The sequence below is a fragment of the Fonsecaea multimorphosa genome (assembly GCF_000836435.1).
Source record: "Fonsecaea multimorphosa CBS 102226 unplaced genomic scaffold supercont1.35, whole genome shotgun sequence".
Classification (NCBI taxonomy): Eukaryota; Fungi; Ascomycota; class Eurotiomycetes; order Chaetothyriales; family Herpotrichiellaceae; genus Fonsecaea; species Fonsecaea multimorphosa.
Genome location: NW_015971669.1, coordinates 129,534 through 156,156, shown reverse-complemented (window position 1 = coordinate 156,156; position 26,623 = coordinate 129,534). Strand labels below are relative to the sequence as shown.

At 52.1% G+C, this 26,623-nt stretch overlaps 8 protein-coding genes and 1 non-coding gene across 9 annotated transcripts; 7 read left to right on the top strand and 2 right to left on the bottom strand.

The window, feature by feature from the left end:
• The first annotated feature begins 1,014 nt into the window (after positions 1-1,014).
• Positions 1,015-1,131, top strand: Z520_11073. Its single transcript, XR_001677186.1, has one exon. It is a non-coding gene; the product is annotated as a 5S ribosomal RNA (ribosomal RNA).
• A 279-nt stretch (positions 1,132-1,410) lies between these two features.
• Z520_11072 (uncharacterized protein) lies at positions 1,411-2,137 on the top strand (the record flags this gene model as incomplete). Its single annotated transcript, XM_016781563.1, has 3 exons — positions 1,411-1,560; positions 1,619-1,714; positions 1,796-2,137. The coding sequence occupies 3 exons, from the start codon at positions 1,411-1,413 to the stop codon at positions 2,135-2,137; spliced, it is 588 nt and encodes a 195-aa protein (XP_016627341.1).
• A 602-nt stretch (positions 2,138-2,739) lies between these two features.
• Positions 2,740-3,609, bottom strand: Z520_11071 (uncharacterized protein; the record flags this gene model as incomplete). The annotated part of the gene is made up of 3 exons (XM_016781562.1): positions 2,740-2,871; positions 2,958-3,164; positions 3,244-3,609. 3 exons carry the CDS (start codon positions 3,607-3,609, stop codon positions 2,740-2,742), a joined length of 705 nt encoding a protein of 234 aa, XP_016627340.1.
• A 1,428-nt stretch (positions 3,610-5,037) lies between these two features.
• On the top strand, positions 5,038-6,414 carry Z520_11070 (uncharacterized protein; the record flags this gene model as incomplete). Its single annotated transcript, XM_016781561.1, has 1 exon — positions 5,038-6,414. One exon carries the CDS (start codon positions 5,038-5,040, stop codon positions 6,412-6,414), a length of 1,377 nt encoding a protein of 458 aa, XP_016627339.1.
• A 1,153-nt stretch (positions 6,415-7,567) lies between these two features.
• On the bottom strand, positions 7,568-12,978 carry Z520_11069 (uncharacterized protein; the record flags this gene model as incomplete). The annotated part of the gene is made up of 3 exons (XM_016781560.1): positions 7,568-12,499; positions 12,555-12,783; positions 12,851-12,978. The coding sequence occupies 3 exons, from the start codon at positions 12,976-12,978 to the stop codon at positions 7,568-7,570; spliced, it is 5,289 nt and encodes a 1,762-aa protein (XP_016627338.1).
• A 930-nt stretch (positions 12,979-13,908) lies between these two features.
• Positions 13,909-15,553, top strand: Z520_11068 (uncharacterized protein; the record flags this gene model as incomplete). The annotated part of the gene is made up of 4 exons (XM_016781559.1): positions 13,909-13,978; positions 14,055-14,139; positions 14,229-14,294; positions 14,344-15,553. 4 exons carry the CDS (start codon positions 13,909-13,911, stop codon positions 15,551-15,553), a joined length of 1,431 nt encoding a protein of 476 aa, XP_016627337.1.
• A 1,040-nt stretch (positions 15,554-16,593) lies between these two features.
• On the top strand, positions 16,594-18,105 carry Z520_11067 (uncharacterized protein; the record flags this gene model as incomplete). Its single annotated transcript, XM_016781558.1, has 1 exon — positions 16,594-18,105. The coding sequence occupies one exon, from the start codon at positions 16,594-16,596 to the stop codon at positions 18,103-18,105; it is 1,512 nt and encodes a 503-aa protein (XP_016627336.1).
• A 2,176-nt stretch (positions 18,106-20,281) lies between these two features.
• On the top strand, positions 20,282-22,117 carry Z520_11066 (uncharacterized protein; the record flags this gene model as incomplete). Its single annotated transcript, XM_016781557.1, has 1 exon — positions 20,282-22,117. One exon carries the CDS (start codon positions 20,282-20,284, stop codon positions 22,115-22,117), a length of 1,836 nt encoding a protein of 611 aa, XP_016627335.1.
• Positions 22,118-22,710: 593 nt separating this feature from the next.
• Positions 22,711-26,487, top strand: Z520_11065 (uncharacterized protein; the record flags this gene model as incomplete). Its single annotated transcript, XM_016781556.1, has 1 exon — positions 22,711-26,487. One exon carries the CDS (start codon positions 22,711-22,713, stop codon positions 26,485-26,487), a length of 3,777 nt encoding a protein of 1,258 aa, XP_016627334.1.
• Between the last annotated feature and the right edge of the window lie 136 nt (positions 26,488-26,623).

Genomic DNA, 26,623 nt, shown 5'->3' with positions numbered 1-26,623 from the left:
CCTGATGTGGGTGGCAGCAATTGTGACCGCCACACGCCTATCAGATTCACCAGCGGGTGGCCTTGCTGAACGATTATGGAGACTATCGAACAATGAAGTGAAGGATACGAATCGGGCAGTATACATTAGCCGGCACTTGTTCTTTTGGGACGATCACTTGACAAGACGATTGGCGGAAAATATGGCACTCAACGACTGGAGCCCAGAAACTAGCACGGTACCCAGTGATGGCTAGTCTTGCCGTCATCCAGAGTTCATGGCTTTACGGTTAAACGTGTCGCCTTTTCTCCAGCAGGCTCAACAAGCGTCCGCCAGGTAAGGATGCCTATGGAGAAGTGGAACGTTTCTAATCTCAACAAAGCTCGTCACAGATCTCGAAGGAGGGGAATATGGGCGCTTTTCATTCAGGCCTTTTCTAGATACATTCTCAACCAGGGTCCTCGCGACCGGCTCTGCGAATGCCCGAACCGACGGGTACTGCGCTGATGTGAGGGACGAAAGTCGCGATTAAAAGGGCAAGAGGGATAGTCGCGGCCAAGGGTTTGATGATCATCGACCCAACCCAGCTCCCTCTCGACAACGCTATATTACAAGGTTTCTGAGCACGATTTAGGGAAAAATCGGACTCGATCTTCTCCAGGTCAAGGGGATACTGCCATTTGCTCCATCGGTTCGTGCTTGAAAGAAGGCCATGACCGGGGTGGTGTTTTTGCAGAACAGCGGTACTAGGAGACGGTAGGAAAGAAAGGAATCTTTACCTTGGTTCTGAAATTTAGCGCGTTGGCCTCTAGCAATTCGTAGTAGAGTCAGCATGAAGCTGAACAGATTATGACGACCGATTTGACGGCGTGGTGTCTTTCTCGGTGGGAACCATGTCCAGTGGTTAGCAGTAGATGCAGCCGGCGTCATTTGCAGGCTGTTTTGGAAAGCGCATGAAGCCAAAGTGAGGTCATTTGCAAAAATCAAACGCAAATATTACATATATATATTGTAATTGTACACATACTTCCGCAATCGACCACAGGAAGTGGAGAACAGGGCTTCCCGTTCGCTCAGCCGTACTTAAGCCACTTGCCGATTAGTTAGTACCACCGTGGGTGACCAGGTGGGAATCCTGATTGTTGATTGTTTTTGTTTTCTGGGCTTTTTGATATATCTCTAAGATCGATTTTGATTATTTTCACCTGAAATTGTGCCTTAGGGTCGATGGATGTAATTTTTGAGGTCGTTTGTGGGAAGTTTCTCGGTTGTGGGGAAGGTGTGGGGCTGTAGCGGCAAGGCTGAATTTGCTTATGTCAGCGCCAAGAGAAAATATAGGATTGATTTGACTTCAATTCGGACTCATTCTTTGCTCGAAGTTTTTAAACGTTCAACAGACCTGGAGATAAATCCTTGAGGTCGTGCGCAAACATGGTTGAAATTATCAAGCTGGCTCACATGCCACCGGAATTGGCCCTCTATGTTGCCATGTACACGGATGTCCAAAATGCCCCTTTCCTCAAGGAACAGTTGCTGGCAGGCAACTCCGATTTCGAATACGCCTTTGTTGATGCGAGAATGGTAGGGCGCAAACATCTCCATCGATTTTCAGGTGTTGACCTCGTTCTTTTCACCACAGATCGTCTCTGTCAACCATGTGCTTGCTGCCGCCTTTCGCGCCATGAACGACTATCTACATGATAGACTAAAGTCACGGAACATCCACTCGGAGATTGTGTTTTCTCTCAGTCCGAATAATAACGCAAGCGCAGAATCCAGACCATCGGAGCTAAAATGACACTAACAGCAAATGCAGATTGGCGAAGCCTTCCGCAGGTTCGGAGTCAGCGAATCGACTAGAGATTTACTCGTGTTGAAGGTGGCCACAACGCCGGAAGTGATTCTGGAAAGTGTTGCTGAACATCTATCCACGCACATCCAGGGCCAAGCCAGTGCCTTTGACGACGCAATCTTTTGCAAGGTCGCGGACGTGGACAGGATCAGAAAGGTCTATAAACTCAACTCTGCAACCTCTGGGGGCCGCTCGGGTAAGGCCGTTAATGGCATCTCCGGTGCGAGCAGCAGCGCGTCCATGGATGAGACGAAAACTCTCGAGGTCCAGATTCTTGGACTCATGGCTCTTCGGGGGGCAACGTGATCATCTAGAGCTTTCTGGGTATTTGGTTCACAACGCAAATATTGGGTCCATGGCTCCGTGGAATGTTCTTTGCCTCCTACGGTTCGTCCGGACCTCGGATGGGCAGACAACATCGATCTCAACGTCGCAGCTTTGCAGTGTCTTCACCTGGCTCGAATCCGAGCAGCATCGCCGCCACTACGCAACAACGACGCCACCATCTTCCCCGTCTTCCTCTGGCATCCATAATCGAATCTTCCAAATAACTTCCCAGGTCTCAGATGCCGCGCACTACGATAACTCGTCGGTCGGGGTTTCTGCCTCAAGCTGCGAAGTTGTTTGATGTTTACCAAAGGGTCTCCGGCATCTTTTGATTGCTTTGACCATCTCTGGAGCTGTTGGCTCGTCAAAACCTTACTGACGACACTGTCGAGAGTCACCTGTGCCATCTCGTCATGGTTTCCTGATTGCCATCCAACAAGATCACCGCAATTCTATTCCTTCATCGCGCTGCAGCTGACTGGTGCGCGGCTCGGTTCTCCATACGGAGCAGGTACTCCCCACATTCTCAAGTGGCTGAAAGGAGTCTACGCGGACACCCCTCTCTTCCACTCATCACACAATCAAAGATGCGACACATTGATCTTGCTATAACCTGGTCCCTCTCTGCGAAGGCGCGCTAAGGTATACCTGAAGATGGCCAAGCTTGCGATTTCAAAAGCTGCAACCACAATCGAAGCATAGAAGGTGTATTTCTGGACAACACCAAATGCGTCAGCACCCTTCCATCCACCCCACCAATTGGATACTTTCGAACCAGTTAGGAGTTTCGCAGGCTTACCATTTCAAAACACATAGTCTCAAAGGACATCTTTCCATTCTTGAGGGATTTGTGTGTGCACGACCAGGACCACAAGTCCCAGCTCTTTTTGCCCTCACTGTCCTGCCATTTGAAGTAGACAGCGGCAGCAACCCAGGCCGCGATTCCAAGCAAGGACGTGAAGAAGACGGCCCAAGTGTGCAAGTGGGTCTCGCGCAGTCGACGTACCTAAAGCGGTTTATTTGGTCAACAACTGTGCGCGGTTTGGGTTATGGTGTGCAAAAAGATGATATCAAGAGTAACTCACTCCTCCACAGAACGTGAGCAGCGAAAGGATCTGCACAATGACAGCGATGACAGCAGCACCGAGCATCACCCAGGTTGGCCAGACGTCGATATGATTCGGCCACGCACGCTGGCGAATGCCGCTCGGCTGCTGCTGCACCACATTTCGCGTTGTGAACCATACCGCCGCGGCATGGGCCAGCACGGCGATAATGGACGCCGCGACTGCCAGCGCAATGATCCTGACAAGCACTCGACAGAGATTTGGGACAGCCCTTGCCTGGCGATGAGCCTTGCGGACCTGTTCGTGGATCGGCGCCTGTTCTGCGAAAGCGTGCGGTCCTGCACTGTGTTGGCTTGGTAGGACTAGGTGCCGGAGCGGTTCCATGATAATGTTGGGGACAGTGATATCCTGTCGATGCTGCTGGTTAAAATATCCTGGAGATCGAGGGCAGATCGAGGGCAAATCGAGGGCAAGATATGGCCCTGTGGATTTATCCTTGCCAGGAAAAGACGGAAAGGAAGAGTGCCGGATGAAGTGGGAGGCGTGGGACAAGAACAACAAAAAGACTGGCGGGGTCGTCGATGTCTTCAATGCAAAGCCTGTTACCGAAAGACTGTGGTCGCCTCCTGAGTGTAAAATTATGACTATCCGAAACTTGCTGGTAGCGGTATCTTCAGGAAAGGTTAAAGGGGTTGGCCTCTCAGCCGGACCGAGGCAGAATTATTTTCCACGTCCAGCGACCTCACAAACCTAGGATTTCTAAAGGGAGGAGGGGTCAGAGAGGGAGAAGAGCAAGAATAGATATGCTGCTGTAAGCATGGACTCATGAAGCCACCCGGGCGCCACCTAACCAAAGGGGAGCAATGCTAAGTTCCGGCAGGAGACCCACCGTAGGGATAAGTACCTAGCAGTTGTGATACCGAGTAATACCTATGCAGAAACAAAACTGCTCCGATCCAATATAATAAATCTACCCGAACAGGATACACCCACTCAGAAGGCGAGGCTTAAGCTGAGATCAAGGCATTGCTAAGCACTATTAAGGCCCCCAGGGCAAGCTCTTCAGCTTTGGGCTTTGTCGCCCCCCACACTGGATTAGCGAAATGCAGGAAGTATAGGTAGAACGATGTAACAGAGTCAGCAGTGAGCAGCATTCGAAGGCGTGAGGGGAGTGCTAGTATCGAGTCCGTTTCGTGTAAGATCTTTTCGGGCTTCAAGATATACTCGATAGGAGCAAGAGACAAAACTGGGAGACTTTTGTTACTGGCAATCCCTACATGAGTAACTCATTCGAGCAGATCAAATTGGCCGAAGTAATATATGCGCTCGCGATCAGAGGAAGAGACAGCCACGGGTCAGCACTAGCAGCCTCGCTTGTGCCTTGCCTACCATGTTATGTAAGGACTCCACCGGCCCCCCCTTTTTATACAATTTGTTCGCAACATGGCGCTTGCAAGTTCACTAATAGCTTTGTGAGGCTGAGAGATTTGAGGGGGGCAAACACTAATCATGTGGTGGTGGATACTGCATCAGATGCCAAGGGAGGAGTCGCCGTTGCCAAGGTAAGAGACCTTGCGGAAGAGGGAGGGAGGGAGGAAGAGGGAGAGAAGGGAGAGAAGAGAAAAAGAGGATGGAGAATAGATGATTAGAGGACCCAGGCCAGTACCGAGTTCATCTCATATACCTCGTACTCCTGAGCCCACCCCCCCGTGCCCGTCGTATCCCACCCCATCTTATCCTATATGGTGAGTTGCCCGGCCTTTGTTGACCATCTAGACAGCCCTGGGTGGTTGCATAACCTAAGGTCCAGCCATGCTCGGGTCCGTGGTGCTGGTCTCGCTGGCGGCCGTCGCCGTCACTGGCGCCGTTGACAACAATGGAACGGGTCGAGTGCTTCTGACCGAGCGACAAACCACCACGCCGTGCTTCATCTCGACGACGCCCGTCACGGCCTGCGGGCCGGGCGACCTGACCACGGCCAACTGGGACGCGTTCGGGATCGACAACTTCCTGGCGGGCACCATCAACCAGTTCGGCGCGTCGGACAACTTCCCCAAATTCTTCGTGTCGCAGAACACGCCGACGGCGAACCCGTTTGACGACTTTGACTGCTCGGCGTTTGGGAGCACGACGTGCACGGTGCCGACGCTCAACAACCCGGACGCGGCGACCGACTGCATCTTCGATGGGTTGCAAGGCACCTTTTGCGCCAACTTTGTCAGCCCGGAGGCCGGGTTCGTCGTGCAGAACTACATCAACCTGTGGCAAGGGTTGCAGAACCACCACGACGCGATCCAGGACGCCGCCGACGCCATCACCTCGGCCAACTTCATCAACACCATGGTCAGCGCGCTGGCGCCGCAGAAACAACCCATCGGCCCGGCCATCTTGTCGCGGCTGGTGGACCTGGTGACGGACATCCTGCCGATCGGCGGCGAGATCAAGGCCGCGACGACCTTCATCAAGAAGATCCGGCTGATCATCAAGGCGACCAAGTCGGACCTGGAGGACGACAGCAAGGACATTGTCAGCATCGAGCAGAACAACGCCGCCATCGACCAGGAAGTGTCGGCGACCGAGGACCAGCTCACGCAACAGCTGGCCAACATTGTGAGCGGCACGCAGAGCCGCCTGCAAAACATCCTGAACCAGATCTTCGGCGCGGACCAGGACCCGCAGCTGATCACGGACCCGTCGACCATCGGCACGACCTTCGCCTTCCTCAACGCCTACCACGGCGTCTTCCTCGACGACGTGCCCCAGCGGTCCGACCTGGCCGCGCAGATGCAGAAACAGCTCCAAAACTGGATCGTCAGCGCCGTGCTCTCCACCATGGGCTACGACGTGACCATCGACACCACCCCGCTCGAAGACCCCCCCGGGCAGCCCGGGACAGTGTGCCACGCCGAGAACGGCTTCCCCGTCGCCGCCGGGTGTGCCTTGTTCCGCATCAACGGCATCGACCACAGTAACGGCGATGTCATCGACAGCGCCCAACAGGGCAACAACATCTTCGCCCTGCAGGACACCGCGGGCATGGACATTGGCGGCATCATCGCGAATGCCCAGGCCTGCAACGGCGGCAGTGGTGGTAGCACCGCGGATTTCGAGGACTTTCTGGATATGGACAATACCGATGCCCTGCCTAGTTGTATGTTCAACTTTAGAGTCGTCGTCACGGCGCTTTGACGGAGGATCTTTCCCTCAATTTTTTTTCCTCCCCTTCGAGGTCTTTTGCTGCGTTCTCCACAATGATCTTCGGTGTGCGTCTTCAAACATCGGGCATGGCTTTTTGGGATTTTCGGCGTAGGATGAGAAAGAGTTTCAGCCTCGTCAGCCTCGTCAGGTGTTTCAGTATCTTCGGTAACACGGAACGCTGCATATGAGCGGGGATGGAGGCGGAAAGGCAAATGAGTATTTGGGTAGCAATGTCCACATGAAAACTATAGATCCATACGCTTGGACGAATGAACTGTGAGAACACTCCCATTAACCATGGTCATGGTCATTGTTTCTGCCTCCAAGTTGCTTGTGCCTCAGGAGTAACATAGCGGAAAACACTCTGTTGCTCTCTCTCAAGCTCGGGTTTCAACCATGAGCATTGTTAACCTACATACATGACTGGCACGCGCTCTTTGGAACGTGCGGACTGTTGCAGCTGCATGCGTATCTCTCTGCGAGATTCAATCTCCCCTGCCGCCCCGTTGGCTGTCCGTCACCAAGCCTTCACCCTGCGAATAACATTCTATGTTTATCTTAGAGTACAATTGCGCAACTTTTCCCGATACCATCCAGTGATGGTTCAATCCCCTCTCGGCTGTCACGCCTGCCTCCCGTCAGGGTTCGAAGCATCGACAACGCTGTTCCTCCACCCCATCAATGATCAGTACCGAATCATACTAGCCCCTTCGCAAGTCATATTCTCTCCTAACCCATTCCGCCCCCTAAGCACATTCATCCTCGGAAGGAAAAGAGTTCCTGATCTTCACTCGTCGAAAGATGTGTCTAGCCATCCCATTTCATGTGTAAAGCAAATCAATTCGATAAAGAGACATTTGAAAAACCATCCAACGCCGTCGCTAATGTTCAAGTGTTTGTGTCTTGCGAAACACATTGTGGCCGCAGAGAATAATGCGGAGAGCACTCAGACAGTGAGCCTCCTCTTTTCCCGCAAGTGACAATTTAGTGGCCGTAAAAAAGTTGCATTAAAAAAATATCACCGCCGTATCAGAATGGGAGCCGAAGACAGAAGGTCAATTTAATGGATCCGTCATTCGCCTAATATCTGAAGTTTTCTTCGTTTTGGGATGACATCTGAGTCGTATGATGGTACAAAGAGGACTCAATCCTCTTTTGGAGAAGTTGGAGAATATTGTGGGCTATTCGGAGAGTATTGTGGACTGGTAGCGGACGTCGACCGAGTTGGTGGACTTCTTGGAGAAGCATTGTACATCGGACTCGTGGGAGAATACGATGGGCTTGTCGGGGACGTCGGGCTAGTCGGGCTGTAGGTAGGCGAAGTAGGAGAGTAGCTTGGGGACGTCGGGGACTGTTTGTTGCCACTACCGCCATACATGGGACTTGTCGGGCTGTACATCGGTGACGTAGGACTGTAGACAGGCGACGTCGGCGACGTCGGCGATGTGGGACTGAAAGCCGGAGAGGTTGGCGAGTAACTTGGAGAAGTTGGTGAACCATAAGCCGGAGATGTGGGCGAGTAATTCGGTGACGTCGGTGAGTAGCTCGGCGAAGTAGGCGACGCTTGGTAGCCAGGAGAGGTTGGCGAGTACGCAGGCGACGTTGGAGTAAAGGCAGGGCTTGCCGGAGAGAAGGACGGCGACGTTGGCCCGAAGCCAGGGCTGGTTGCGCCAAACATCGGAGATGTTGGTGAATAGCCGGCAGTGGGCGAGAAGCCAGGGGAGCTTGGGCTGGTACCACCGAACGGACTGGCAGGCGAGTAACCACCAGGGCTTCGCAAACCGTAGGGACTGAGCCCTCCAGCGCCACCAAATCCAGGTTGGTAATCTGTGAACCCTCCTGGAGTTTCCGAACCAGAAGCTGCAATGGGGGAGAAGGAAGCGCCGTAGTCTGGAGAGCCAAGATACCCGCTGTCTTGCATTGGCGAGCCGGAATCATAAGGAGTAGCAGCGCCATCGAGGAGTTGCTGCGAGCCTTTGACACCAATGGCACCACCGAGGCCAAGGTTGGCATTGTCCGTCACAACGGTAGACAGCATGCTCTGATCCAGAAGGATCTCCATCGTTCCAGTACCAACAGGTGCAGGTTGACCCAGAATCAGGTTTTCAGAGACACCTTTGCAATCATCCAATTCGCCGGCCGCTGCCGCCTCGAGCAAGATCTCGACAGTTTGTTCAAAGGAACATCTCATCAGTGCGCCAGTATCGGACTTGTTGATGCCGTGACGAGTGACGGCCATGACATATCCGCGTGCAGTCATCACATCGCACAGAATACCCAAATGGCGAGCGTTGACGTAAGAACCATCGAAGGACAACACCTGGGTCAACTCGCGCAGAATCGCAGCACGAGTAGCTTCGATTCCAAGGACTTCGAAGATTTCCGTGAAACGGTTGGTATAAGTGCGAGACGTGTCAACGCCTTCAATTGCGAGAACCTTTGCGAAAGAACTGCCAGTAGTTTCAAGCACGTATTCATTGCATCGAGGGTCGCTCTTTGCCATGTACACAGAACCGTCGTCGCTAATAATCGCACGACTCTTCTGGTCGATGAAGGCTCTTGAGACGCCGGGAACACCGTGGAAGGTCAAGTGGTCGAGCATTTCGTTCAAGAAGCGTCGGAGAACTTCATCATCCTCTTTGCGCTCGTCATCCTCATCCTTGCCATAATTCTGGACAAGGCGAATACGAATGATCTGCTCGTCGGCATTGATATCGCTGAAGATGACCGAGAGATCCTTGCCGTAGGTCGCTTTGATCCTCGACGCGACGTCTGTAATGTTAAGGCCCTTGTCCAGAAGTCTCGCACGGCTGAGGGTGACACGAAGCAGCCACTTGGAGTGTAGCGCAAGATCTTGATCTGTGTCCTCAGGAATGATGAAGTAGGATTCGACCATATCCAGATCCTCGGGAATAATAGTGCTCTGAATATCGGGATCGTACCACAGTTCACAAGTCTCCGCCACGGAGCGCAAGTTGGTATGCTGTACACGGCTTCGCAGAAGCTTGGCAGCTTCCTTGTCACCAGTATTTTCTGGAAGCTGATACACAGTCATTGAGGGAGTTCGAATGTTCTGGGAGACATTCAAGATTTCCTTGAGACGAGGCACACCCAGAGTAACGTTCTTCGCCGACACACCAGTGAAGTGGAAAGTATTCAGAGTCATCTGGGTCGCAGGTTCACCGATGGACTGGGCAGCTAGAACTCCAACCATCTCGCCCGGATTTGCATGTGCAGCAATGAACCGACTCTCAACGGCTCCGACAATATTGTCAAAAGCCAATCTGTTGACACCATGCTCAAGAACAAGCCGCTTGTACGCCAGCCGGGAGCGGAGTTGCGCCTTCAGCAGGAGCGTTGCGTTGTCTTGGGCTTCTTTCGAGATTGGGTCCTCTCCACGGACGACAACAAGTCTTTCCAGTAACTGCTTGACTGCATTAAGCGCATGACGGGGATCAAGGTCGGTTTTGTCGCCACGGCGAATCTTGAAATTCTTCTGAGCTTGGTCGATGATACGTCCGATGTTGAGAGGCAACTGCATTGAGTCTTCGGTGCCTTTGCCCATCTTTCGCAGGAAATCTTGAGACTTTCGCAGAGCTTCATACTCTTCGTCAAACATCTCTTGCAGTTCGGTATCACCTTGTAGCTCTCTTGCCTGAAGCAGTCTGCCCTTCCACATGGAGATATCCCCGCTCATAATGTCTACCAGATAGCGGTCGTTGAAGGCTTTGTCTGACATGGTGATGATATCGACCTTTTGGTTCTCAATATGAGCACCATCCAGGCCATCCTCACCGTAGATGAACTGAACCACGTTACCACGTGAATCACGGACAGTGGAATCATATTTGACAGTGACCTCCTCAAGAGCTTTGACGAGCCGACGTTGGATATAGCCCGTTTCGGCGGTCTTGACAGCAGTATCGATAAGACCCTCGCGACCAGCCATGGCGTGGAAGAAGAACTCTGTGGGAGTCAATCCACGAAGATAGGAGTTCTCAACGAAGCCTCTCGAAGGAGCAGAGTAATCGTCTTTCGCGAAATGAGGCAGAGTGCGGTATTTGAAACCGAAGGGGATACGTTTGCCTTCCACAGCCTGCTGACCAACAATAGCAGTCATCTGAGCAATGTTGATAGTAGAGCCTTTTGAACCCGCACGAGCCATGGTGATAGCGTTGTTGAGATCTTTCAAACTGTTTTCTGTCGCGGCACCGGCTTGATCACGAGCCTGATTCAGAGAGTTCATCACTTTACTCTCGAATGTCTGACGAACATTCATACCAGGGGAAGGCTCAAGCTCTTCGTTGTACGCCTTCTTTGTGATATCATCGACCTCTGCCTTCTTGGTATCGACAGCGTCTTGGATCTTTTGGACAGTGTCAGGGTCGGGTACTGTGTCACCAATACCGATACTGAAGCCGTTGTGTAGAAGCCAGTAGTTGACCACAGTTTGTGCGCCATTGAAGAAAGCCCGTGCAGTGTCATGCCCGAACTCGTTGACAATTGTGTGAATGATGCCGCCAGCACTAGTACCGACAAATTTCTTGCTGAACAAGCCGAACATAAGACTGCCCTCAAGAACCATGAGACCAGTGTCATTGGTTGGTACATACGGGTCTTCGCCCTTGGCATCGAGCCTCTCGAGGTTGAGAGCAGGTGGGAGCACCATGCTAATCATCTGTTTCCCCGTCCAGCGAGGCGTAGGCTTGATGATAGCTGGTTGAGGAATCACCCCATCCCAGTCAGGAACCCATAGCATGACGTTCATGACTTGATCTCGTGTCAAGAACACATCACGACGGCAAATCTTGTAGATACCGCAAAGGGTGTCTTGGATAATACCCATTAGAGGAGCATTGCGTTGTGGTGACACGATGTTGAGAGGTACCATGCAGAGATTGGCGAGCTCAGCGCGCGACTCTTCACTCTGAGGAACGTGCAAGTTCATCTCATCGCCGTCGAAATCGGCATTGTAAGGCGTAGTGACAGAAAGGTTGAGCCGGAAGGTGGAATAGGGCATGACTCGGACACGATGACCCATCATAGACTCCTTGTGAAGGGATGGTTGACGATTGAAGAGAATGACATCGCCATCCTGGATGTGGCGCTCGACAATCCAGCCATACTGAAGAGTCATCTCTCCAGCGCGCTTGTGGTGTCGCAGATCGATACGCTCTCCAGTGTCGCGAATGACATAACGCGCGCCTGGATGGTCATTGGGCCCATTCGCAACGAGGCGTCTCAGCCGGTCAATTGTGAAGGGCGTGACTCTTTCTGGGTAGGTCAGGGTGCGAGCAATGCTTCGTGGAACACCAACTTCGTCCAGAGAAAGGTTGGGGTCACCAGTGATGACAGTACGAGCAGAGAAGTCGACACGCTTTCCCATCAAGTTCTGGCGCAGTCTGCCTTCTTTCCCCTTGAGGCGAGCACGGATTGACTTGATGGGTCGACCACTCTTGTGCTGCGCTTTGTCGAGTCCAGCGATCTCGTTGTCCATGTATGTGGCAATGTGATACTGAAGGAGATCACAAAGATCAACCTTGATATGGTCGGGTGTGCCGTCAACTTCAGTTCGTAAAACTGCTTGATTGGCACGAATAATGTCACCGAGCTTGAACGTGAGGTCGTCTTCACCGCGTTGCCCTTGACCGCTACCGTCAACGCTGATACTGGGTCGGACCGGTGGAGGAGGCACGGGGAGCGCAGACAAGATCATCCACTCAGGGCGGGCATAATCAAGGCTGAGACCCATCATGTCCAAGGTCTCGTCAGTCAAGGTACGGAAGGTGTTGAGAGCATCCTGCGGAAAGATTCGTTTCTTGTCGGGGGTCACATCCTCATCGTCTTCGCCTTTTCGTGGCTTCCAGGTCGCCCACAACTGCAATCCAGTTCTTCTGATGTCAGGTTGGGCATTGCCACAACCGCCATGCTTTGGCTGAGGAGGTCCTTTCAGAGGCTGGTCGGGGTCTTCGATAGGATCGGCTTCGCAAACATTTCGGGGCTTGCTGAGTCGCCACACTGCATCAAAGCGACGCTTTCGGTCTCGAATCGAGATGGCATGTCGAAACTCTTCGGTCTGCATTGCATCGAGGTCAGCACTGGGAAATCGGGAAGGCGCGAGAGAAACTAACATCAAGCGCCTTGATCTTGCCACAGTTGTGGCAGACCGTCTCCAAGATCTTCTTGACTTTGTTCATAAAGCCATAGTGATAGACTGGAGTTGCAAGCTTGATGACACCAAAGTGACCAGGGCACTCGGCCATGTTCTCTTCACAAGTACTGCATTTGAAATTGCGATCGATTGTTCCGAGATGAGGATCGTTCGGACCTTTTTCGCGAGGTCTGAGGCGTTGCTCATCCCTGGTCAAGCACGGGTTAGATATCAATAATCAAAGGAAGTGATCTTTGTCTTTTATTTTCTACATACATCGTCTCAGGATATTCGATGTCGATGACCGCGAGGCGCTCGGTCTCCTTGGCGGAAAAGAGGCCAAATTGAATCTCCTCGACTGTGCGCAGAGGCGCGCTCGAGTAAGGGAAATTGAGGCTCGCCATGGTCGCTCGTGGTTATCCCCGATGAACTCGTGTATCCTTGTGAGACGATTGTTTACTCTTTTGTCACGATCTGGGATGACCGCAGTGCTTGCACGGGTGGCTGCGCGGTGCTGGTCAGGGATGACCTTCGCCCTGTCGGGCCGCCCAAAACAATGCCGTGTCCTTCTCCAGCTGCGCTCTTGTCCAGTTCTCTTTATTTTGATCCAAAACTTCCGGGAAAGTGATCGACTCGCCTGATAGAATGCGTGAATTCGTAGGCGCGATCGTTTAACGATGGTTGGGGTGGTGTTGTTGATGAGGAAGAGGATGAGGAAGGGATGAGAAGGCCAGCGCAAAATTTGAGAGATGAAAGGGCGAGCGGCTGCCTGCGCTGCGCCAAGAAAGTCAGCCCGGAGGCTAAGGCGGCTTTTAGCGGCAGAATTCGCCTCCTTTCAGCCTCACCCTTTTTCCGTCAGTGATTCATGCAGGAGTGACTCTGAGTGACTCCCTTCACAGGTTTGCGGGTGAATAGGTACAGCAAGTGATAAGTGAGTTTTTGTTCCAGGCTCGCTGGCCCACTTCTACAATGAGATTGTCGATGAGACAATGATATGCGATAGATTGTCTGCGGGAAAGTTGCAGTGAAGAACACCGTCTCTACTTTTGCTAGTCTTAGCTTTGGCAACGGCCTTTGTGAAGCGTAGAGTATTCACTCCACGGGCTCAGTGACAGATACGTAGAAACTGTCACTCACAAACCAAATATCTTCCTCCTCGTTGCCGCTTTTGATATTCCTGTCCTCGCTTAACCTTCTTCTTTCGCTCTCTACCCCCTTACACGTGAGAGCGCTAACGATGTCGCTAGTACCGGATGTGGAAACAGACGCATTTCGTCAAGAGGCTTTGAACCCTCCACGCTTTCGTGAGACTCCATTAGATCAACAGGAACATCATGAATTTGGCACTGATAGATCCGTTTCAATTAGCCCAGGATTCCCCGGATTCCCTCACCAATGATCTCAGTATGTTCAGCCCCAAGTTCGCTGGAAAAGTGGAAGAGGGGGGAATTTGGTCACATCAGTACTGATTCAAATCCAGGATCTGGCCATGCGACCACTCTGAGGTTTAGTCGCAAGGGCGACTACCTCGCGTCCGGCAGAGTGGATGGAAAGGTCATCATTTGGTCAGTGTGCCCTTATCAGAAGAAGCCGTTGGCGCAGACTCTCGACTCTTAGGTCGAGTACCGAAGTGATGACTGACTTTTTACTCAAGGGATATGGAGACATATGGTGTTGCCATGAAGCTGCATGGTCACTGGAAGCAAATCCAAAGTCTGAGGTACTACTTCTCCACTTCCGTTCATTGGTACGCTACTAAGATTCTTCAGCTGGTCGAGAGAAGGTCGCTACCTCTTGTCCGCGTCCCAAGACTGTAGAGCCTGTCTCTGGGACCTGCAAACTCAAGAACGTATCCGGACCGTCAAATTCGAGGCCCCTATCTACACGGCAGAACTTCACCCTTACAACCACAAGCTTTTCGTCGCATCTCTCTTCGAAGACCGACCGTATTTGGTTGACACCACCGAAGCCATTCCTGTCAAGCGTGTCCTTCCCACCACCCCCTTGAGCGACAGCATCCCCCGCTCTGAGAACAAACAAGCCACCACCTCGGCCATTTTCTCCGTTCTGGGCAACCACATCATCACTGGCACCTCAAAGGGGTACATCAACATTCTCGAGACCGAGTCGCGCAAAATCATCCACTCCACCAAGATCTCGACTGGTCTCATCTCACTTCTCCGCCTGACCACCAACGGCCGCCAACTCCTCGCGAATAGCACCGATCGCATCATTCGTACCATCAATCTGCCGGACCTCAGTCTGATTGTTCCCTCCACCGCACCGGCTACAGACCCTAGCAGCAGCGATGACCACCACGAGCGCGACCCAGCCACTCTGGCAGAGAACATTGTCCTCACCGTCGAACACAAATTCCAAGACCTGGTCAACCGCCTTCGCTGGAACCACTGCGCATTCAGCCACAGCTCCTCCACGGGCATCGCGGACTACGTGACGGCGTCCACATACATGAAGAAGGACATTTACATCTGGGAACTACGCACCAACTCTCTCCTTCGCATCCTCGAAAACCGCGAGGAGCCCGCGATCATCGAATGGCACCCTTCCCGTCCTCTCCTTGCGTGCACGAGTATTGAAACGGGTAGCATCCAGATCTGGGGCATCGAACCACAGCAGAAGTGGTCCGCTCTGGCGCCGGATTTCACCGAGGTGACGGAAAATGTCGAGTACATTGAGCGCGAGGACGAGTTCGACGAGTACCCGCAGGAAGAACACCAGAAGCGCCGCTTGGACAGAGAAGACGAGGACGTTGACATCTTGACCGTGGAGAGAAAGATGGGTGAAGAAGACAGCTTCGTCTTGCCGGTGCTGTACGACATTGAGGACTCGGATGGGGATGATCAGGAACTGGTGAGACACGGCGTCGGCACGCTTAGGAAGAAGGACGTCAACGAGGGGAAGGAGTACGAGAATGATGGAGACGAAGTGCCCAAGACGATCAGAAGACGGAAGTATTAAACGAACCTTGAAGTTTTCACGACGGAGCTACGACTTGGAATCCCGGCAGACGCGGATGGGTCTTCGGTCTATCAGCAAGGCGTTGGTTACGGAACGGGCCTGGCGCAGTTGGGACACGACTTTCAAGCATGTTTCAGGACAGGCATGGTGATTGATATGCTGGCAACTAGGGGGCCAATCTGTTGCTGCGGACAGCGAAATGGCACGGCGACGGATCTCGTGCTTAACGGCATCAATGTAGAACGTACTATCCACACACATCGAGGCGATTGGAGGCTCGACACGCACAAATGTCATACTGATGAATTCGAGTGAGAATCGCATGAGAAATCCCCCTATCTTCCTCAACAAGCCCTTTTCCAATCTTTAACGCTCGAGAAGGATTTCATACATTTCCCGACCGAGTGACTGACCAACTGACTGAGAGACACTAACGAATACGTAGTACCTACCAGGTAGGGAGGTATTTATCTCTCGGGCAACACATCCGCGAATGGTGTCATGGGTTGCCACCAGTCCAGATCATAGATCCTCCTTCACAATCAGACCCCCATATATATATCCTACCCGTTCGATCCGGCTTCTCAAATATGTGTTCCCCTAGAACCCTTGCACCTGCTGCTGTCACATCGGGAAAAGGTCATTTGACATGTGTTGGACTGGATGAAATACGACAGAATACGACCGATCCGTTCCGCCGTGCCATCATCCCCAAGGGCGCAGCTCCCCGTGCTCCTACTCTATTGGCCCTTCGGACAAGACTAGAATTGCTCAACAAGCAAGCTTCCTCGTTACGACGTGTGTCTCTTGGTCAGATTCCAGGGAAATGGTTGTCGTTTATGAGGCCTGATTCTTTTGCAGGAATATACGAAATACAACAACTGTGCATCAGAAATGGTCTTCGACCCGGACTTTGCATGTTGACATTGATCTCCAGGTGGGACGACGGCTGCATTGTAGGAAGAATCCTCCTTGAGGACATCTGAAGTTGCCACTTGGAGACGGCTCAGGACTCAGAGATACGCTCTAGGCCCCGAACCATGTCTCTTTCAATCCAGCTTCCTGCTAAGCTCGGTCCATATCACCCAGGCTCGCACGTCAACGGCACTATCAACCTCACATCGACCGAGTCCGTCCCTATTGGCTCTCTAGTGATCACTTTCACGGGCACATCTCGCGTCACGCTGACCCAGAACTACGGCGACCTCAACGTGTCGAACACCGACTACCACTCGCGCGAGGTCCTCTTTCGACGTGAGAAGGTGTTGTATACTGGCGGGAAATGGACGCACAGAGCCGGGGTGTATGGTTGGCCATTCGAGTTCAGAGTGCCTGAACACACCGATGATAGAGCGATATCGAAGTGCCCAGCAGTTCAACGGACTGTCCAAGGCATGCAAAGGCACGGCCTCCCGCCGACTATGCTGTATAGCTGCAGGGGTTTCGCTTGTCTGGTCGAATATGTCCTAGAAGCGACGTTGAAGCCACCGGAAAGCCCTCCAACTGCCACAGGGGGCAAAAGCATCACAGCAAAACATGCGATCAGAGTCCTGCCCCTGACCGTCACAAGGATGGCTGCGAGTCAAAATTCATCCAGCAGGGCAGACGATCAATCTTACGTCCGCCATCAGCAAGCTTTCAAGATCCCCCAGCAGAAGACCGCGGTCTCCCAACAAAACCCAATGTCCCGGATTCTGAAGTTTTCAAAGTTGCACCGTGACGGTCACAAAGAGGATTCGGCGGCTGCGGCATCCTCGCTTAGTATCTGTGTCCTCTTACCACGGAGAATCGAGGTCACAGAAGACTATTCGAGGATGAGCATATTGTTTTCCGGCCGATTTATGAGCAACTCGGGCACGTGTGCAACAACCAGTATACATAACCTGCCTCCGTCTGTTGCGACCGCACTCACAATAAAGAGTCTGAAAATCGCAATCATTCAACACACTCACGTTCAAGCCGGATGTCACCCGTCGACTTCCACCCGCAAGACGTATACGCGGAAGACAACATGCTCATTGCCACTCCCAGTCTCCCATAGTGAGACGCTACCCTCTAGCACCAGCAGGGCTCGTGCGGTGGACACAGCAGCACACAGAGAGGTCGATCTCGCCGAGATGACTCAACTGCGTATACCAAGGGAGAGTCTGGTCCTGGATTTCGCGACACATAACTCTGCCATTGAACATACTGTGACCTTGGAGATTGGGATCGAATACGAAGGTAGAAACTTCAGGTTTGCGTGCCAGGATGTGAAGATTGCAGTGGTACCCGCTAGTAGTACACCGGAGGAAACTCGTCTTCAGGTAGAGAATTCGGGAATCCAGAGGCAGGGTGAGTATGAGACCTCGAGGGGCGGAACCGAGAGCGTTATGGCCCCAGCTTTCAACCAGGAAGACCGCAACGTGGAAACAGAGGCCAGATGTCGCAGTCAAGGGACCGGTGACTGGGTCATCCCGCCACCGGAGGTGAGCACGACAGGCCTTCACTCCCGCAGCGAAAGGGATGCGTTCTTCTCGCAACCGCCGCCAAGGTATACGCCGCGGACTTGAGTCATATGGCCTTTCTCGAGAAGACTCTGGACTGAGCTGAGTTCCTTGATATTCCTCTCTTGACGTCCAAGTACTGGACTCATTTTGCAGGGAGCTCTAGGGGTGTAATCCTCTTTTCTCGAGAATCGACTTCAACGGGGTGCTGTACGGTATGGGGCCATTGATCATTACAGCTGCCAGTTGCTACTTGACGATGTCCTGCGGTCGGTGTTTGTTGACGGGTGACAAGTGGATAGCCGTCGTTGTTGGACAGAGACGCAAGAGTAGCACAGTGGCGTTTCTTCTCGCGAAAAAGGAGCACTGAAAGGACAGCGACAACTGCAAGAAGAGGAACGCCGACCCCGAGTCCGGCAGCCAGTCCGGTCGTCAAACCTGTGCCGGAATTTGTGACCTCCCCGATGGCCACTGGGCTGGGGTCACCGGTTGTTGTCGCCGTGATAGTGAGCAGTGAACCAGATATGTCCGTTGTGAAGGTTACAGTCTGCAGGCGCGTGGTGGATGGTAAAACTCCATTCGTGATGATGCTGGCAATGGGTGCAATGCTGTAGCCATGTAAAAAGGCTGAGCCATTTTCCACAGCTGCTTGCGCAAGGATTGGGAATAGCTTGACACCTTCGTCCTGGCAACAGGAGGTGGAATTGGAGGCGCCGTCCGAACAGCACCATTTACTGTGGCTGCAACGATAGAGCGAACTTGGGCCGTGGTTGCGCTGGGGTGTCAAGCAACGTGGGAAGCAGGCGTCATCCTGCCACGTACTGTCCGTACACAACCCTGTATTGAGGGTAGTGTCATTCTGGCAGCCAGACTGTAAGCAATCTCTGATGACCTGCGAAGTGTTCTCGCTACTCACCCTCATTAGACATAGGCCATTCTTCAGACAAGTTGAGTCAATTGGGCAGCAATGTGTCACGTTGGTATTGGGAAAACACGGAGAATAAGTATCTATCACCGTTTGAGTGCCGTCTGGGTTATAGCAGACATTGGTCGCGGCATGTCCTAAGGGAAAGAGGGAAACGAATAAGAGAATTGCTGGAAAATGGCACCGCATCGTCACTGAGAGGAAAGCAGAGAAACCCCAGAAGTTGCAGTAGGGAATCCTGTCCAAGATACAAATGGTCAAGAGCCTCAATAAAAATAACCACACTTAACTTAGAAGCCATTTAGGCTTGGACATTCAGCGACACATTTATTCCGTCAAGAGCCACATGTCGTACACGTGCCGATCAGAGGGGCCGAATTGTCTGGATCGACATCGTATGTTTCATCCAAGAACGACAAAAGGTTCTGAAGGTGACCTCGCAGCCTTGATGGACCTGAGCTGAAAAAGGGGCAACACGGCTTAATGCTGAGCGTTCTCTAGAACCGAAGCTGATTGGGTGGTGTTGGAGTCTGCCTGCCATGTAGTACCTAGGGAATGTCCGCGCAAGTCTGCCAATCATATCCATTAGGCGAGAAGGACAGATTAGTTTGTCTGCAGCGACCACCTGAAGGCATCCCAGTTGATGTAAAATAAGATCTTTCTGCTTGTCTTGTGCAAGGCAGGAGAGGAACTCATTGGGCAGCTTTGACGTCTCCATAGATGGCTCCAGAGGGCGGTTCGTCTCATCGCTGCCTCGTCCACCTGTTCTCGGTACTCTGTACGAGTATGGTCTCTTTGCCAAGTTTTATTCTGACTCGTAGTGGATCTGCTCTGCCATCAACCCAAGTGGGTTCTGGAATCGGGGTACGGAGAAACCGCAGATCAGAGTCGTTCCCGTAGGAGCGCATCTGGGAGGCTGGGTAGCAGGCCTCAATGGGCTGCCGAACTCGTGACGATATAATGATCGGAGAGCCATTGACCAGGGGATAAGTAAGAGAAACTTGGATGAACTTGCATGTGATGGTGATCGACGAGGCGAGCAATGAACACTGAAAAGAGAGGCGAAGCCAAGCGAGGCCGCAGAGGCCCAAGGCCTGCACTTCCTGCTCGGGAAAAATGACTGCTCGTTCAAGTTGCGGAAAAAAGTGGCAGCGGTTCAAAGGGAAACTTTGCCGGCCTCAATTTGCGGTTGTCCGGATTTCCCTGCCATGATGCCTTTCCTATGTTTTCCGGTGGTGCAGCATTTTTCTTTTTCGTTCTTCACAGGAAGTCAAAGATGATCCTGAGGTTCTGAATAGACCTGCCTATCGAGCAGTCATGACCTCGATTGATGACCTCTTCCGCAAACCCAATGCCGCATCAAAGCGAAAACTCGAGGACCCGACCAAATCATTCTCCAATGCCCTCTCCAACAAATCCGCTAAATTGGCCAACGGCTCCTCTCCACGCTCTTCCACGAATGGCTCCTCTCAAGACGATTCTACCTCCAACGGTTCAGGGAGCAAGGCTGCTTTTGTGCAGGATGAAGTCCTAGATGATCAAGATGACCTCGAGGCCGGACCCGCGCGGCCGCCAGAAGACGTGGAAGACGAAGATGGAGACGATGAGGAAGGACGCTTCTTCGGCGGTGGGGTCACGAAACAAGAAAGAGAAGTGATTGACTATATCGACAAACGTGAGGCTGGGGAGGTGGAGGAGAAGATTGATTCCACGTGGCTGCGCCGTACGGCCATCAACTTTGAACGGAAAATCAACAAGAACGCGGAACTGCGAGCCAAATACGAGAAGGAGCCTATGAAGTTTGTGAGCAGTGAGGCCGATCTGGATGCCGAAATCAAAGGCTTGAGTCTATTGAGCGAACATGGCGACCTGTACGCCGAATTCGTTAAAATGGGCTGCGTAGGCAGTTTGGTCGGATTGCTTGCGCATGAAAATACCGATATTGCCATTGCCGTTTGCGAATTGCTCGCAGAACTGACAGACGAGGACTCGACTACCACCGAAGAACAATGGAAGACCTTGGTCAAGGCCATGATCCAAGGCGACATCGTGGATCTTTTGACAAGCAACCTCAGTAGATTGGACGAGGACAACAATGAGAGTGATCGAGCTGGGGTCTATCACATCTTGAACGTTGTTGAGAACATCTTGTCCGACACTGGGAACGTCGAGGTCGTTGGGGCGAAAGATCCACTGATGGAATGGCTTCTCTCAAGAACAAAGAAAGTCGATCCCTATGCGAGGGGAAAGGTTGGCCAAAATCGCCAATACGCTGCGGAAATCCTGGCGATACTTCTCCAGAGCAACAAAAACAACCGAGATCGTCTAGCACGAAAAGACGGGGTTGACTCTCTTCTCCAACTTCTGAGCGCGTATCGCAAACGAGATCCCGAGAAGGACTCAGACGAGGAAGAATTTGCAGAAAATCTCTTCGATTGCTTAGCCTGCCTGGTGGAAGAACGTCTCGCCGGCGAGAAATTTGTGGAAGGCGAGGGTGTTGAATTGTGCCTCATTATGATCCGAGAAGGCCGACTGGCGAAAGCACGAGCTCTGCGAGTGCTCGACCATGCAATGAGTGGAGGCAATGCAACAGCCGTCTCGATGAGGGTAGTGGATGCTGCCGGGCTCAAGACGATCTTCGGCATGCTTATGAAGTCCCACAAAATGGAGCGAAGCCTTGTCGAGCATCTTATTGGAATCCTAGCGAGCATGTTGAGGTACCTGCCTGGAGGCTCCGCCGAAAGGATACGCACTCTTGCTAAGTTCGTGGAAAACGACTACGAAAAGATCACAAAGCTTGTCGAACTGCGGCGTGAATACAAAACGAGATTGAGTAAAGTGGATGCGCACATTCAAAGGGAACGACAAGACCTTAACGAAGCACAAGAGGAGGGACAGGCTGATGAGTGGTTCTCACGGCGACTGGACGCTGGTCTCTTCTCACTTCAGGCAATCGAGCTGATCCTCAGCTGGATGGTTGCTGAAGATAACGGAGCAAGACAGACCATCACTGTGCTCCTCGGTGAAGACGGCCTGAAGATTCTCGAGCGGAGTCTGCGGGACCAACTCAACGGGATGGATCCTGGTCAGAGTGATGAAGCAAAGGCTACGGAGGAGATGCTGGAGGCATTACTTTTGTGCGTGGAGCAATGAAGCTGGTGTTTTGTGAACGCGAGATCTAATCATGCCATTAGGGAGGACCGAATTGCTGATAGCTGAAATGCATAGCCTTATGCATAATTATGATACCCACTGCATTCACGAATCTCATTTCAGCATTCTCGCCATGTGTATATAGAAAGTCTGAGGCCACTCAGGAGGCGTTGCATGTGTATATATCCAAAAGTGGTTAGTGTGATTCACAACTTAAAATGGCAAGACTTGCCACGGCGCCCTAGTTTGATGCGCGCCAAAAAGATCCCCAGACATTCCTCTCCACACCGACCACGATTTACAAATCTCCATCCTTTGTGCAGTCTCTACTGTCTTTCTCTCGCTGCTCAGGTTTCTCGCTGTCGAGCGCTCTGTGAGTGGCTCTCTCGAGGAAATCTGAAGTCTTGACTGACAATTCAGTGCCCCTTGTCAGAGCGCATTCTGAAGACCTGAGTTGCGACCAAGAAAGGGAGGAAGACCCGACCTTGCCTCCCCTTCACTCTCCTCCTTCCCTTTCTTCACCTTTGCCTTGTTCCCTCATCACCGATCTATCTGCGAGCGCTGCCTTTCGTCCGTATTATCGACCGCCCATCATGGCGGAATCCGATGTGAAATATGAACCGAACGGGTATTATGGGGATGCCGGTGCCTACGAGGACCTGGAGACCGTGGAACAAGACATCACATCTGAAGACTGCTGGAAAGTCATCAGTTCGTTTTTCGATATCAAGAAACTGGCCTCTATGCAGATAGACTCCTTCAACCATTTCATGAAATCTGGTTTGCAAGATCTAGTCAACGAAAAGGGCGGCGTCACTTTGGACCATCAACAAAATGTCGATGAAAGTGACCCGAATCCAGTTGTCATCAAGAGGCATGAAGTCAAGTTTGGCAAGGTTACACTCAGCAAGCCCAACCAGGTCGAGCCGGACGGCACTACAACGGACTGCATGCCTCACGAAGCACGAATGCGGAGTTTGACATACGCAAGTCCAGTCTATGTTAAGATGACGCGAAGAACATACTACGCAAAAGAGCGTCCGTGGGACGAGGATGACAAAGACGCTGGCGTGCTGAGAGAGGACGGTACTGAGCTATACTGGAGAGAGGGCGATGATGAAGATGACTTCGACAATGAGAAAGAGGTATACATAGGAAAGATACCCATCATGGTCAGAAGCATGACCTGCCATTTGGTGAGCGAGAAATTTCAAAGCGACAGAGATCTCTTCGCATGGGGAGAATGCCCATACGACCAGGGAGGCTACTTTATCATCAACGGCAGCGAGAAAGTGCTCATTGCACAAGAACGAAGTGCAGGAAATATCGTCCAGGTCTTCCAGAAGGCATCACCCTCGCCATTCACCCATCTTGCAGAGATCAGATCCGTCATCGATCGCGGTGCCCGCATGATGTCGCAGTGCACCGTCAAGCTCTTCCGCAGAGTCGATGGTCCCGACGGCACCAAGATCGACAACCCGATCCGAGTTCAGCTGCCATATGTCAAGCAGGACATTCCTCTTGTTATTGTGTTCCGAGCCTTGGACATAGTCTCCGACGCCGATATCTTGGAGAAGATCTGCTTCGACCAGAGTGACAAAGAGATGATGGATATGCTGATGGGCTCACTCCAAGAAGGCCAGGCCATTCAGGGTGCAGATCTGGCCCGAGACTTCATTGCGCGCCGAGGTAACATTCCGACTCTGAAAAGCCACGAACGGCAGAAGCATGCCACAGACATCTTGCAGAAGGAGTTTTTACCCCATATCGGACAAAGCCCAGATGCTACCGCTAGAAAAGCATTCTTTCTCGGCTACATGGTTAATCGGTTGCTGAAGTGCGCCCTCGGTCGTGCTGAGCCGGACGATCGAGATCATCTAGGGAAAAAGCGACTGGATCTTGCTGGACCTTTGATGACCAACCTTTTCCGATTACAGTTCGACAAAGCCACTAAAGATTTCTACAGATATATGCAGAAGCGCGTGGAAGCAAATCAGCCCATCAATATCATGGCAGGCTTCAAACATCCAATTATCACAAGCGGATTGAAATATTCATTGGCTACCGGTAATTGGGGCGACCAGAAGAAACTGGACAAAGCGAAAGCTGGTGTCTCTCAAGTGCTCAGCCGATACACTTTCGCCTCTACTTTATCACATCTTCGTCGTACCAATGCCCCGATTGGTCGAGAAGGTAAAATCGCAAAACCTCGTCAACTCCACAACACTCATTGGGGTTATGTTTGTCCGGCCGAGACTCCTGAAGGTCAGGCTTGCGGTCTGGTCAAGAACTTGTCTCTCATGTCGATGGTCACCAATTCCTACGAGACTGCTCCGCTGGTGAACTATATCCTCACCAAACATGTCGAAGCACTGGAAGATTGGGAACCTCGGTTAAATCCTCAGGCGACCAAGGTCTTTGTCGACGGTGTATGGTTTGCGGTAGTATTGCGTGATCCAAAGCGCCTCGTTGATGACCTGCGCAAACTACGGAGAAAGGGCGTCTTTGACACTCAAGTGAGCTTGGTCTGGGATATTCGAGAAAAAGAATTCAAAGTCAACGGTGACTCGGGCAGAATTGTCCGTCCTCTATTTGTTGTTGAGACCGACCCGGCTTCCGAAAACCGTGGAAACTTAGTGCTGAATAAGGAGCACATCAACAAACTCGATCAGACTGCCTATTTGAAGGAAAGTGGTTTCCAGTGGACCGATGAAGTCAGACCATACGGCTGGAACGACCTCCTCGAAGCCGGCGTTGTCGAATACCTTGATGCCGAGGAAGAAGAAACCGCAATGATTATCATGACCCCCGAGGCTCTAGCCGACTCCAAAGCAAGATGGATGGGCATGGAGATAGAGGCCGAGGAGGACCCCTTGCGGAGGAATGATCCTCTGCTGAATCCGTTCTCCCACACCTTCACTCACTGCGAAATTCATCCAAGTATGATCTTGGGTGTCTGCGCAAGTATCATTCCTTTCCCTGATCACAACCAATCACCTCGTAACACCTACCAGTCTGCTATGGGTAAGCAGGCTATGGGCGTTTTCCTTACCAACTTCGACCAACGAATGGAGACTATGGCAAACATCCTCTACTACCCTCAAAAACCTCTTGCAAGAACGATGGCAATGGACTATTTGAAATTCCGCGAGCTTCCTGCTGGACAGAACGCCATTGTCGCCATCGCTTGTTATTCGGGCTACAACCAAGAAGATTCTGTCATCATGAATCAAAGCTCGATCGACCGTGGTCTCTTCCGGTCGCTGTTCTACCGTACCTACCAAGACTCGGAGAAGATAGTTGGCCACTCCGTGGTAGAGCAGTTCGAGAAGCCGACGAGAGCTGACACTCTCCGTCTCAAGCACGGCACGTATGACAAGATCGACGAAGACGGCATTGTCGCTCCTGGTGTCCGTGTGAGCGGTGAAGATATCATTATGGGTAAGACGGCTCCGATGGCACCGGATGCTGAAGAACTTGGTCAAAGACAGAAACAGCACATCAAGCGCGACGTGTCTACGCCTTTGAGGTCTACTGAATCTGGCATTGTTGACCAGGTTCTGCTGACGACCACCCATGAAGGTCATCGGTTTGCCAAGGTCAGAGTTAGGACAACGAAAGTGCCTCAGATTGGCGACAAATTCGCATCTCGTCATGGTCAGAAAGGTACAATTGGTATCACGTACCGTCACGAGGACATGCCTTTTACGCGAGAAGGCATTGTGCCTGATCTGATCATCAATCCGCACGCCATTCCCTCTCGCATGACCATTGCGCACTTGATCGAATGTCAACTCTCAAAGGTCGCGACCCTTCGCGGCGATGAAGGGGATGCCACGCCCTTTACGAAAGTCACGGTGACGCAGATCTCTGAATTGCTGAGAAGGATGGGTTACCAGTCCCGCGGCTTCGAAGTCATGTACAATGGGCATACTGGACGCAAACTGGTCGCACAAGTGTTCCTCGGCCCTACCTATTACCAACGCCTGAGACATATGGTCGATGACAAAATCCATTCCCGTGCTCGAGGCCCCACTCAAATCTTGACCCGACAACCCGTCGAAGGTCGTGCTCGCGATGGTGGTCTGCGCTTCGGCGAAATGGAGCGCGACTGCATGATCGCGCACGGTGCCTCGTCATTCCTCAAAGAACGCCTTTTCGACGTCTCCGATCCTTTCCGCGTGCACGTTTGTGATATCTGCGGATTAATGACCGTGATTGCGAAACTCAAGAAGAACACGTTTGAGTGCAAGAACTGCAACAATAAGAATCGCATTAGTCAGATTTACCTGCCGTATGCGGCGAAGTTGTTGTTCCAGGAGCTGTGGAGCATGAACATTGCGGCGAGGTTGTACACAAAGAAGGGATAGGGAGATAAGGAGTAGAATGGAGTCATAATGAGGGTAATGCTAGAAAGCGACACGAACGCAAAGGCATGTCTGAGAGCCAAAGGCTGAGGCTTTGAACTGTCCTCATGAACTTGGGAAGTTGGACCGCATTTTGAGC